Here is an 11,582-nt window from a genome sequence, read left to right on the forward strand (position 1 = left end):
AATTTTTAAATTTATTTTATAAAGTATTCAATTGATTAACAGAAATTGGAGAAGGACAGAAAAAGCAAATGTTGTATTCATGTGAATCAAAAAGACATACAATACAGAACTTTTTTTTTAAGTTCCTACACCCAGCCATAAACTCAGCTTAATCTCATTCTGGCTGGGTGTACAGGTGGAACTCTGTGATTTTAATTTGCATTTCCATGATGACTAATGAGGTTGAGCAATTTTAATATGCTTGCAGGCTTTTTGTTTGTCGATTTTTTGCCAATTGTTTGTAAATGTCTTTTCCCCATATATTTAAATTGGGTTGTCTGTAGTTCTGTAATTAATTTGTAATAATCCTTAAGTATGTTTTATATCCCATACACAAATCATTTGTGGTATGGGTGAGAAAAATCCAATCTCCCAACCTTAGAAAAACCAGCTAAAAGATTAAAAATAATTAAATGCTTAACATTACAACCCATTTATTTATTGAAACATCACGTCTACTTTACAACATGTTTGTAGGCAGAGAACTTTTGCTCTGACTTTGCCTTAGAATCATGTTGAATTGCACTTCGTTTCTTCCAGGAATACCTGTTGTTGGTTCAATGGAGAAATATGGTTGGCCTTGTCGTAAGCTGTACAGGAGACGAGCATTATTGCCACTTGAAGGATCATCAGCATCACTTGCTGTCACCTGGATGACAAATGTTCCTGAAGAGAAAATATATAGTTACAAGAAATTAAGTCTATGGTCTTCTTGAAAAATGGATTCCAGTTCTGTAAGGTATTCTTTCTTTAGCAAGGAGGATGATGATATGCAATAAAAGACTAGTCCTCCCTGTTCTGAATTATAAAACAAGTATCTTTCTGTATAGACAAGAAAATAAAACCTTATACAAAATAACCCTAATTTCCATACACCATATAGAGTTTTAAATATGTGAATCCATGATCTAATGAAATATAACTATTAACCCGTTACAATACGTAATTAAGGATCATTTAAAGATGTGTTATTAGCAGAGGAATCAAAGGGAAATTAGAAACAGTTTTCTTCAAAAAACAATGTTGTGACCTGTACCTCAAAAAATTACAGAATATTAGTAAAATATTAATAAAGATTATTGAAATGATCTCGACATAGTGTGAAGATAAGCATAATTATTTGGCTTGCTTCATCCCCTTCTGTAAAATGCCTACTTTCTTTAAAGATTTTTTTTTAAGTGCAAAACAAAATCTACCAGATTGATAAGGTAAGTATTCTCATTAAAATTCAGTAACAATCAATAAAACTCATGGGAAATAAGTATTTGTATGTTTAAAATTAATGGTCAAATTAAAAATATTTCTTTAATGAGCTTTTAAATTATTTTTATGTAAACATGGAATCTAGCATTATGGGTCTTGCTGGAAATCCACATCTTTTGAAACACTATGTTCTATGTCAATAAGAATGGCAACACAAATGGCACTAAATCAAATAGGCTTGTGATTTTATATGAAATTAGCATTATGAAGTTTTTCATTACAATCTAATTTTATAAACTGACACATTCTAACATGAAGCCATTCTATGTTTCAGTAATAAAAATGTTGAAACTTTTACTGTGGTCCTCAATTGCATGTATTGATAGTATTTGCTGTTTTGTTTTAGAATTGTTATGTTAGTTATTTAACGCTTGTTTTATACTGTCCTCCACTCAACATGTAGACACTCATTAGTTTCAGGTGTTTTAAATACATTCCTGCCATTTGAGACAACATGGTTGGACCTTGAGGGCATTATGCTAAGTCAAAGGCAGAGTATGCAATGAATTATATGAGGAATCTTAAAAAAAAAAAAAAAAAAAAAAAGCAGAACTTACAGAGACAGTGGATTACTGGTTACCAGGGTCTTGGTTGTAGGGGAATTGGGATGTTTGTCAAAGGGTACAAACTTACAGTTAGAATATGAATAAGCTCTGGGGAGATTATGTACCTTATAGTGATTATAGTCAGCAATACTGTATTATATACTTCAAAGTTGCTAAGAGACTAGATCTGAAATGTTTTCACCACGGAAATGATAATCATGTGACATGATGGAAATGATAGCTAAGGCTATAGTGGTAACCACATTGCAATATATAAATGTATGAAATCAGCACATTGTATGCCTTAAACTTACACAATATTATCAATTATATCACAATAATACAAATACTAAATAAATGAATAGATAGATATATCCCTGTAGGAATCGTAAAGAATTATTCCAACAAAAGGCTTCTTAGAGACCATTTCTATCAGTTTGTAATAGGGAAGTCTTGTTCTTTTAACTATGCTTCTATGCACTCATCCATTTCCTTCCCCTACATTTCCTCATGATGTCTCCATTTCATTTATTTCTATCAGGGTTTCCTGTCTCTAGTTTGCAGAACTAGACCACCTGTATTTGGCTTCAGTAACAATAGTCAAAATCATTGTACTGTTAGTTGTTGACCAAGAGAAATTCTTAATTAAGACTTTAGATTTCTTAGTACCGTACAAATAAGAATCAGGAAGACCAAGAAAATGCACTGACTCATAGACCACCCATACTTCATTTCTAGAGACAAGAGCTATGGAGTTAGGTTGTTCTTCCCAGTTCAGTTTATTTTAAAGCCCATTTTAATCAACGCTTCATTTACTTCTAACCAAAACATACCTCTTCAATGTCCTAATATGTCATGACCTTTTTCTCTACTAAATGGAAAACTTAATGTAATATATTAATGTCACAAAAAATAATTTCTTTGCGTGTGGGGTAAGTCCAAAAAAGTCAAACTCAGAAAATTTAGTGGATAAAAATATGATATTATAAATATTCAGAATAACTCTCTCATGTGAATTTGTTAGGGAGTTCAGTTTCTAGGAAAATAATTATTGTTCTCCCATATAAGACTCACTGCACTTTTAAATTAAAAGTAGCAATCCTACAGAACTGGCATAATTCTACAATGTTTCAATGTTTCAAACAGTGCTTGATAATGAACCATTGATGACTAACCAGTGATTCACTTTTTATGTTTGTGAGTGAGTGAGTGTGTGTGTGCGTGCGTGTGTGTGTGAAATCATGTGTCTGTGAATCTTACTATAAACTTACCATGGAAAAAAGAAATGTAAAATAAATTAAGATGATACAAATATGCAGCAGAATTTCCAAAAGTTCATTGCATAAAGTCTTGCTTTATTTTTACGCATAATTTGTAAATGTCGCCTATTAAGTTCAGAAGGACTTTAGCAATGTTCAACTCTTACATCACTCTGATGATCTGATTTTATTTTCTTCAGTTGTTTCAGTCTTTCCTTTTTTCCTGTTTCAGTTTTATTGACATTACAATTCATTAAATACAGATTAAGCAACTTTAAACCCTCTAAATATTTTCTAAATGTTTTTTCTAAAAAAGTCAATAGAGAGAAGTAAGCCTGTATACTTTCCTAATCAGTAATTTAAATACTGTAGAAATCTTCAAAAAATAGTCAAACGTAAATAAATAGTAATAATAAATAAACATCAAAGCAATTAAGAAATACAAAAATATTTGATAATATTTTGTATATTTATGTTTTCCATGAGGACTTGTCATGTGTAAGAGGAATTGTGCATTCATTCGCAGTTAGGTATGCTATACTATAGTGCATACAAAGTTGAAAAAATCACTATGAGGCCAATAATGTGTCTTTCATGGAAATAATCAATAATTGTTTCACAGTACCCCCTTCCTTGTGTCACCAGTTAAATATAGGCAACAGACACTTAGTTGTTGCGTATCATCTTTAATGTGCATTACTGACTCGATCAATGTATGAAGCATGGTACATGTCACATATATAATCTAACCTGTTTAGTCTCTCTTTATTCATTTTACTGTGCTCTCACTAAAAGTGACAAAGTTGGGTTTATTACATTAATGGATCAAAAATTAAATTCTCTCTAAATTATATTAGAAATAAATGTATTTCTAAAGGATAAATGGTCTATATGTACATTAATGAAAGATATCTTATGCAGACTATTTTAACCTGAAATATATCATCAGAAGGATATTCTTCATACATATTTACATTATTTAATAGGTTTCTTAGCTTAATTTTGTTTTATCATATAGTGTACTGGGTTATAACTAGCCCTCTTTCAGATTTAACCATGTCTTAAAACAACTTTATTCACTGCCCACATGTCTCACACACTTTTTCTCACACACCATGAAAGAAACTGCAAGTAAAAAAAGTAGATGTCTACCAAATTAACTCTGGCTTGTTGTAATGCAGATACTAATAAAATTTTTAAAAAATTAAAAATCAGGGACAAATGCTTCTAGGACAAGATGCCAGAAAAAAGAAAAATAGGGTTTAGTAGGGCTGTCATAGGTAGAACTGGAAATCTGATCGCCCCACTTTAGAACACCGGTGACAATGCAAAATGATCACAATGATTATGTGTAAAGGGAAGGGCCAATAACCCAGAACGAATATGTGTATACTGAATCCTCTCACGCTTAACTCCTATTATTCCACCTTAAGACACCATCCTGTAATTAGAATTGAATAACTGATGGCAACTCCTAAAAATTTAAATTGACTAGATTCATGAAATTGAATTAGCACGGAATGTAGACCAGAGAGTGGGAAAAGCCTTCTCTTGGTGACTGAAGGATCCAAAGGTCATTGTGAGCCTCTGAGTTGAGTCAGCATAGCTTGATCACAGATGGCCTAACTATTTGGAAATGCAAAGAGCCAATGATGGACTCTTGCAGCCTGAAGATCTCTTAAATCAGTTGGTATGTACCCTGTTAAGTGAACAAAAGTTTAATTCTAAAAAATTATTGTCTCAGAATCAGATTTTAATAAAAGTAGTTTCTCAGTTTACTTGTTCCTATAATAAACTTCAACATAATATGTTGTAATATATCAATTCTGCATTCTATCCATTACATTGATAGTTGATATTGTTTGCCTATATTACCCTTGAGAGATTTTCTTCAAACATGCAAAATTTAAATCAGTTGTGTCTTTCTAGACAGCTTTCTAGAATCTTAAATCTAGTTTTTGCAAAGGACTTTATAAAAATAAATTTAAGACGATATTTGACTATGCCCACTTTATCAGACATATCATATTGCAAAAACTTATTTTACATAGGTGATGCAGCATGTAAACTTGTACCAAATGCTTGAGAAATAATAACGTTGATTTTATTCAACCTCAAAGCAGCTTCCACAGAGTTGGAGGATCTCTTCTTGTGCAACGTCTCTCCTCGTGTCTTTCTTTGCTTACATGACTGACCGATCTCATTGATTCTAATTCAGCAGTCAACTAAGTTCTAACACTTTGGTCACCCTGTATGTTTGCCTTTTCTCTACCTAAATTCTCTACTAAGGGGATCTCATCCTTTGTCATGCTCTCCATGCCAGCAATATGCCAATAACTCCAATACTGATATATGCAATTCTCCTCACCCTGCAATGGAATTTTTTTTTTCCCAGAACATGGCATGGCTGGCCCCTTTGTATCATTTCCTTCAAATGTCACCTCCTAAATGTCCCCATTTCCTCCAGTCAATTAATCATCATCATACTTTACCCATACTTAACACTTTAATAACATACAATGTCAAATATTACCTGGCTTATTTAAAAGAGTTATTTACTGTTCGTGTGCTATAACTATAAGTTCCATACTAGCTGTTACTTCATATATTTCCTTTACAACTGAATCCCCAGTCTTACAAAAAGTTCCTAGAACATGTGAGGCCCATAACATATGCTAGTTGAAGAAGAAGGAGGAAGAGGAGGAGAGAAAGGAGGAGGAGGAGAAGAATGGAAAGGGGAAAAAGAAATATCACTGCAGGACTTCCCTGTGGCTCAGTGGTTAAGAACCCGCCTGCCAATGCATGGGACACGGGTTCAAGCCCTGGTCCGGGAAGATCCCACATGCCGCGGAGCAACTAAGCACGTGTGCCACAACTACTGAGCCTGTGCTCTAGAACCCGCGAGCCACAACTACTGAGGCTGCGTGCCACAACTACTGAAGCCCATGCACCTAGAGCCTGTGCTCCGCAACAAGAGAAGCCACCGCAATGAGAAACCTGCACACCCCAATGAAGAACGGTCCCCGCTTGCCACAGCTAGAGAAAGCCTGCGCACAGCAAAGAAGACCCAGTGCAGCCAAAAATAAATAAATAAACAAATTTATTTTAAAAAAGAAGAAATATATCACTGCCTAGCTATCAAATAGGACAATATTAATGTGTCAATTATATCTAAGGACAGTTTGTCTTGATACATGCTACACAGCTAAATTTGTTTAGGCTGTTGTTAAAAACCTATGTTCTGAATACATGTAGAAATAGGTCTTTAAATTGTTACCTGGAATGTTAAAAAAAATGAAGAATCAGGAAAATATATAATGGAATATACATTTTTAGACTTCCTGGCTAATGAATCAAATGTTTAGGTGAGGCAGTTTTAAAGCACATTAGCATAATTTAAAAATGGCAATTATTAAATCACATTGAAGTTTATCATACTTAAGTAAATTTTGTGAATTAAATTTTACTATCTGTTGTATTATTAAACTTTTCTGACAAAGAATGAGTGGACAAATTTTGTATAACCATACCATGATTTTCCCCCTATTGGAAAGACATGTCTGATTTACATCTCATGGAAAGCATTCTCTTCTACAAGTATTATATTTAAAATATTTATTAAAGTGACATTGGGTTTGAAAAAGAACTTAAAAATGGATATGGCTAAACAGAGGTCTGCAACCATTTTGTTCTGTTTTTAGTTTTCATGTTCCGTTGTTTAGATGCATCTAGGATTCTAGTCTTATAAATTGGTTTCTCCTGTTTTTATGTGTGACTCTTTCAGGATGATCTTATGTATTTTTTGAGATACAAAAGGATAGTTTGTTTTGGAAACTAAATTATTTTATTGAAGAAACCAATAAGTGAACAAGCTAAAGAATTTTATGTATACTCAAATAAACGTTTCTTTCTATTGAAGACTGAAATTATATTTTAACAAGACAAATTACTTATTAATATATAGTATGATTATTTACAAGATTTTAATCATTAGTCTAATTTTTCAAATATTTTACTTAACACATTTGCAGAAGGAAGTACCCGTGTAGAACGGTAAATAATTCACTTCCAAAACATATGTTCGAAATTTTAAATCTGCTTTCATTGTTAATAGGTACATCTTTGACGTAAATTAATATGCAATACCTTCTGGAGACATCTCTGGTACAATGGCCTCATAAGGTTCATCTAGGAATTTTGGTTCATTGTCATTGATATCCGACACTCTGATGACAAACTCAGACTCAGGTTCCATAGCCCTTCCAGTAGTGGTGTCTATTACCTGGGCTCTTAGAGTGTAGAGGGACCGTTCCTCTCTATCAAGCTTCTGTACAGCATATATGTCACCTGTTCTTTCATCAATGACAAAAATACTTCCAGCTCCAGCTCCCAAAAGCTTGTACTGGAAAGAGTTGTTTCCATTGTCTAAATCAGATCTTAGCTGCAAGTGCAAAGAGAGATAATTTACTTTCCAAACATGTTAAGACAAATTTTAATCATTGCATCTTCATGTCTGTTAATTATTCCCTAAGTTAAAAATTCCATATAATTCCCATATTATATTAAGTGAGGTAAAATGTTAAGTTTAAGATTAAAATCTATCACCAGGCAGAGAAGTCTTTGAATTTTCAACGTAAAGCGCTATACAAATTTCATTACTCTAAACAGATGATTCTAATTAGAAACTATAATGATTGAAAAACAAAGCCCCTTTTATACATTATGCACAAAAAAGTTGGTTTGTGTTTACTCTATATGATTACATTTTTAGTCACTAAAACCATACTTTCAAATATTTATATTAGATGGGGGCCTAGAGACAGAGAGATAATGATCTAAAATAAATTTAAACAGTGATGTTCTATCTCTAGGCTAAAAACACATAGAAAACATGGAAATATTAGTGAGAAAATTAGGGAGCATGTTGAGAAGATGATAATAATCTCAATCATCCATAAAATCTACAAATTGCTTTATATTAGTTTTCTCAATTAATCCTCATGCATTCATTGTAAAATGCACATAATTGATATAATAAATTCTTTCAATAGAGAAGGAAAATGAGACTGAAAATTTTAAAAACTTTCACAGCGTCACATGGTTTTGGGGTAGAATTATGATTTACACCAAAAGGCCTGTTTGATCTCAGATCCTCCCCTGCAAACCAGTACCTAACATGGTCTTTTAGTCCTTGAGTTTTAGCCAAATTAACCCTAACTCTTCCTTTCCAACATAGGTCACTCAGTTATCAAATGTACTTCTTTTGTCCTCACTATTTTATTTATTTAAGAGCAAAGTAAATTTGTTCATTATTCATAGTGTGAATGGAATTTTGAATTTTATATATAAAAAAGATGTCATGATATAGGTAACACTGTATGATTTTTCATATCCAACTTATTTTTACATAAAGAAAGGAAGCATTAGAGAATAATCTCTTAATTATTGTGAATCCATGGTTTTCTTGATTCACCATTTATGAATATACCCTTCTGCAAAGTAAGAGCTTCTCTGAAAATTTACAAAGTTAGCCAAAAAATACAACCTTAATTTCATAATTTTTCTGATAGCTTGAAGTACAATATATTATTCTGGACTAATTAATAATTTTTTCTATGTGATTGTGGAGAATATCTAAAGATATCTAAAACAACTAATTTTAATAATGTGTTGAACATCACTGCTCTACAATGAAAGAACCAAATTGGAGATAATAAAAAGATAATAAAAAAGAGTTACAGCTTTTAAAATTTGAAAGTCCTTCATTACTCATAAAAGTGAAATCCCCATGCCCCAGTGATAAGAAATTGTGGAAAACAAATGTATTCTCCAATAAGTATACCAAATGAAAGCAATGCATAGCCCCTGGTTTCCAAATATTATTTCAATGTAGTTTGAAAATTTGAATGTTAGAATGAAGACAAGTCAAATTCAGTCATGAATAAATGTATTTCAAGTACATTCATGTTAATTTTCATAGATCAGTGACCTTGATCTTTTTAAGGACCCATATTTAATTAAAAAAAAATTGAACATCTTCCTCTTGTCACTAAATGCGTTAAGTTAAACACATTTCAATTTTGTGGATTCTAGTGTTATAAAATTTTCTGTATTTCCATTCAAAAATATTTTTTCAATTACATAGTTACTATCAATTTGGCAAATCAATATGACTAAATTTTTACCTAATTGTGCTTTCCAAATTTAATCTCTTTTAACAAACAGATCAAAAAGAAAGTTATTTTGGACACATCAACTACATTTTATTTTTACCAGCTCTATTATTATAAGCATGTACGTATTCATTATTACTCTATTTTAAACCAGTTACCTGCATGTGGTTTAAGCTTAATGAGGCTGTTTAGAGGAAACGAATCTGTTAGAATATTTTCATAAATATTTTTACAGAATGAAAAAGAAGCAAAATAAACCGCTATATGAAAGGAGGTAATGGGAGATATGTGCAGGGAGCAGAAAAACAAAACCCAGAAAATGTGAGTTATTCAGTGACTAGTCCCTGTTCTGACTGCATTGATGCACTTCCCTGTAGAGCCTTACCACTAACATTCGCCTGCCAATAGCAGCATGTCTCCTTATTCAGTGGTGGGAGAGCCTATGGGGGTCTGTGGAGTCCACTGTAAATATGGCTAGAGACTCAGGTAACTAGCAGACACTTAACAACGGACCTCACACTGTTCTGCCTGTGCTTTACCTGGAGTTATCTTAGAAAATAAAAAGGGATGAGAAATATTACTTATAGCAGGCAGGCACACGCGCGTGCGGGTGCATACGCGCGCGCGCAATTGAAATCTGTTTGCCTAAAACCCTAATCTAGGCCTTTGGATGAATGTACTCATATATTTGGCTGATGGGACAGATGAACCCATATGGAATCCAGACAACACACTAACACTGCAGCTCTCCTAAAAGGGCTAGAAAAAGAGAGTTAATACATTTTGAGTATTTCACACTTTGGGCCCAATTAAATTTTAGTGTCAGTTAATTAGTGGTTAAACTTATTTCAGTACATTCATCCAGAGAAAGAGCCTTACAGAGAAGGACATGATATTATAACTACCTCTGTTTGAAGAAAATCAAATAATAGCAAAACCCAAAAACATAAATAGGAAATGTTTTGTCTCATTAAGGAAATTTTCTTAAAATGTATTCTTATAAGAAAATGAAATAATTATTTGTTTTACGTCAACTTCACTAATCAAATGAAGTGTGTAGGCTCTTGAAGCTACATAACTGTAAAAGGACTTGGTATTAATCTGCTTCATTAAAAATTAATGAGGGGTAAATCAACACCTACTTAGCATAATGGAAAATCAAGCTAAATACCGTTGGTAAACATTACTGTTCTCCGTGTGGTGGCTTTGATCCATTACCAAAAATAACATCATCACATTTCCAGATGTTGATAAATGCTGCAATTTTGTATGAGGTTAAAGTGAAATTTAAAAACCAGAGCTTTCTCTCTTCTTCAAGTTTTTGCGACTATTTTAGGTGCTTGCAAATATAACAATCAATTATGCTGGTGTTTGAAGCTTTCTAATGGTTCCACTAAGAAAAACGGAGAATTCATCAAATACCAAAGCCTCCTCCACTCTTTCGATCAGATTTACAAGGTTATTTCCTGTAGCACTTTCAGAAAATCAGTACCTGGCCAATGTGATGTCTAGTCTTATTCATTTCTTCTGGTACAAAAAACTGGTTCCACATCCAGCCCCGCCTCACTCTCAAATGAGATCCCGCTGGGTGCTTAACTTCCTCTGTTTTAGAGTTTTCTGTTGCTATAAGGCAAGGCAATAGGAGAGGAATTCCCAACATAAAAGGCAGCAATAAGCAGCAATTCATTCTGATCTTGATTCCAACTGGTACTCTTCAGAGAAACAGTATGTTGCAAACAAAAATCTTATGTTCCCTTGTAAGATTTTTAACTCTTAGGTATCTTTCATATTCCTAGAGAACAAAAAACAAAACAAAATTCTCGACATTTAAAAAATAACATTTTCTCGCATAATTGTTAAAGACATGATACAACTTTTGCATCTGTAAAAATGGAACAGAAATACACACTCATCTTCCAGTTAAGCTACTTAATTATGTTTTGTAACTCAGCAATAATTTGAATGGCACAGTTACAAATTTCTGCTCATTGTAGTCATATATTTGCCTGACGGTTGAAAAGTTGCTCTAGCAATCTCCTTGATTGATAACTGACACTGAGATATTTTTAAAAATTTAACCTGCTTACTTCTTCCTTTCTATCTCAGTAAAATTCAAACTATCCAATTAAATCAACCATCAAGCCAGGGAAAAATGTGACATTTTTCCTCTTTTTCAATAGATACGCTTTGGCATCCAGTTTCCCATGTTATGGTATTTTACATAGCTAATTAAATAGACAAAATGGCAATTCAACTTAAAACCTGGGGGATTTAAACATTTACACCGATTTATACTGATGTTA

At 32.7% G+C, this 11,582-nt stretch overlaps 1 protein-coding gene across 1 annotated transcript in view; it reads right to left on the reverse strand.

The window, feature by feature from the left end:
* Positions 1 to 10,966, reverse strand: part of CDH19 (cadherin 19) — a gene marked incomplete at both ends in the record, with an annotated part of 49,586 nt that extends 38,620 nt beyond the window's left edge. Inside the window, 3 exons of the mRNA XM_082668248.1 lie at positions 586 to 705; positions 7,253 to 7,547; positions 10,772 to 10,966. Of these exons, the coding sequence (XP_082524374.1) occupies positions 586 to 705; positions 7,253 to 7,547; positions 10,772 to 10,966 (610 nt within the window). The remainder of the gene's footprint in view (positions 1 to 585; positions 706 to 7,252; positions 7,548 to 10,771) is intronic.
* Positions 10,967 to 11,582: the final 616 nt, after the last annotated feature.

The sequence above is a fragment of the Grampus griseus genome (assembly GCF_964374135.1).
Source record: "Grampus griseus genome assembly, chromosome: 12".
NCBI lineage: Eukaryota > Metazoa > Chordata > Mammalia > Artiodactyla > Delphinidae > Grampus > Grampus griseus.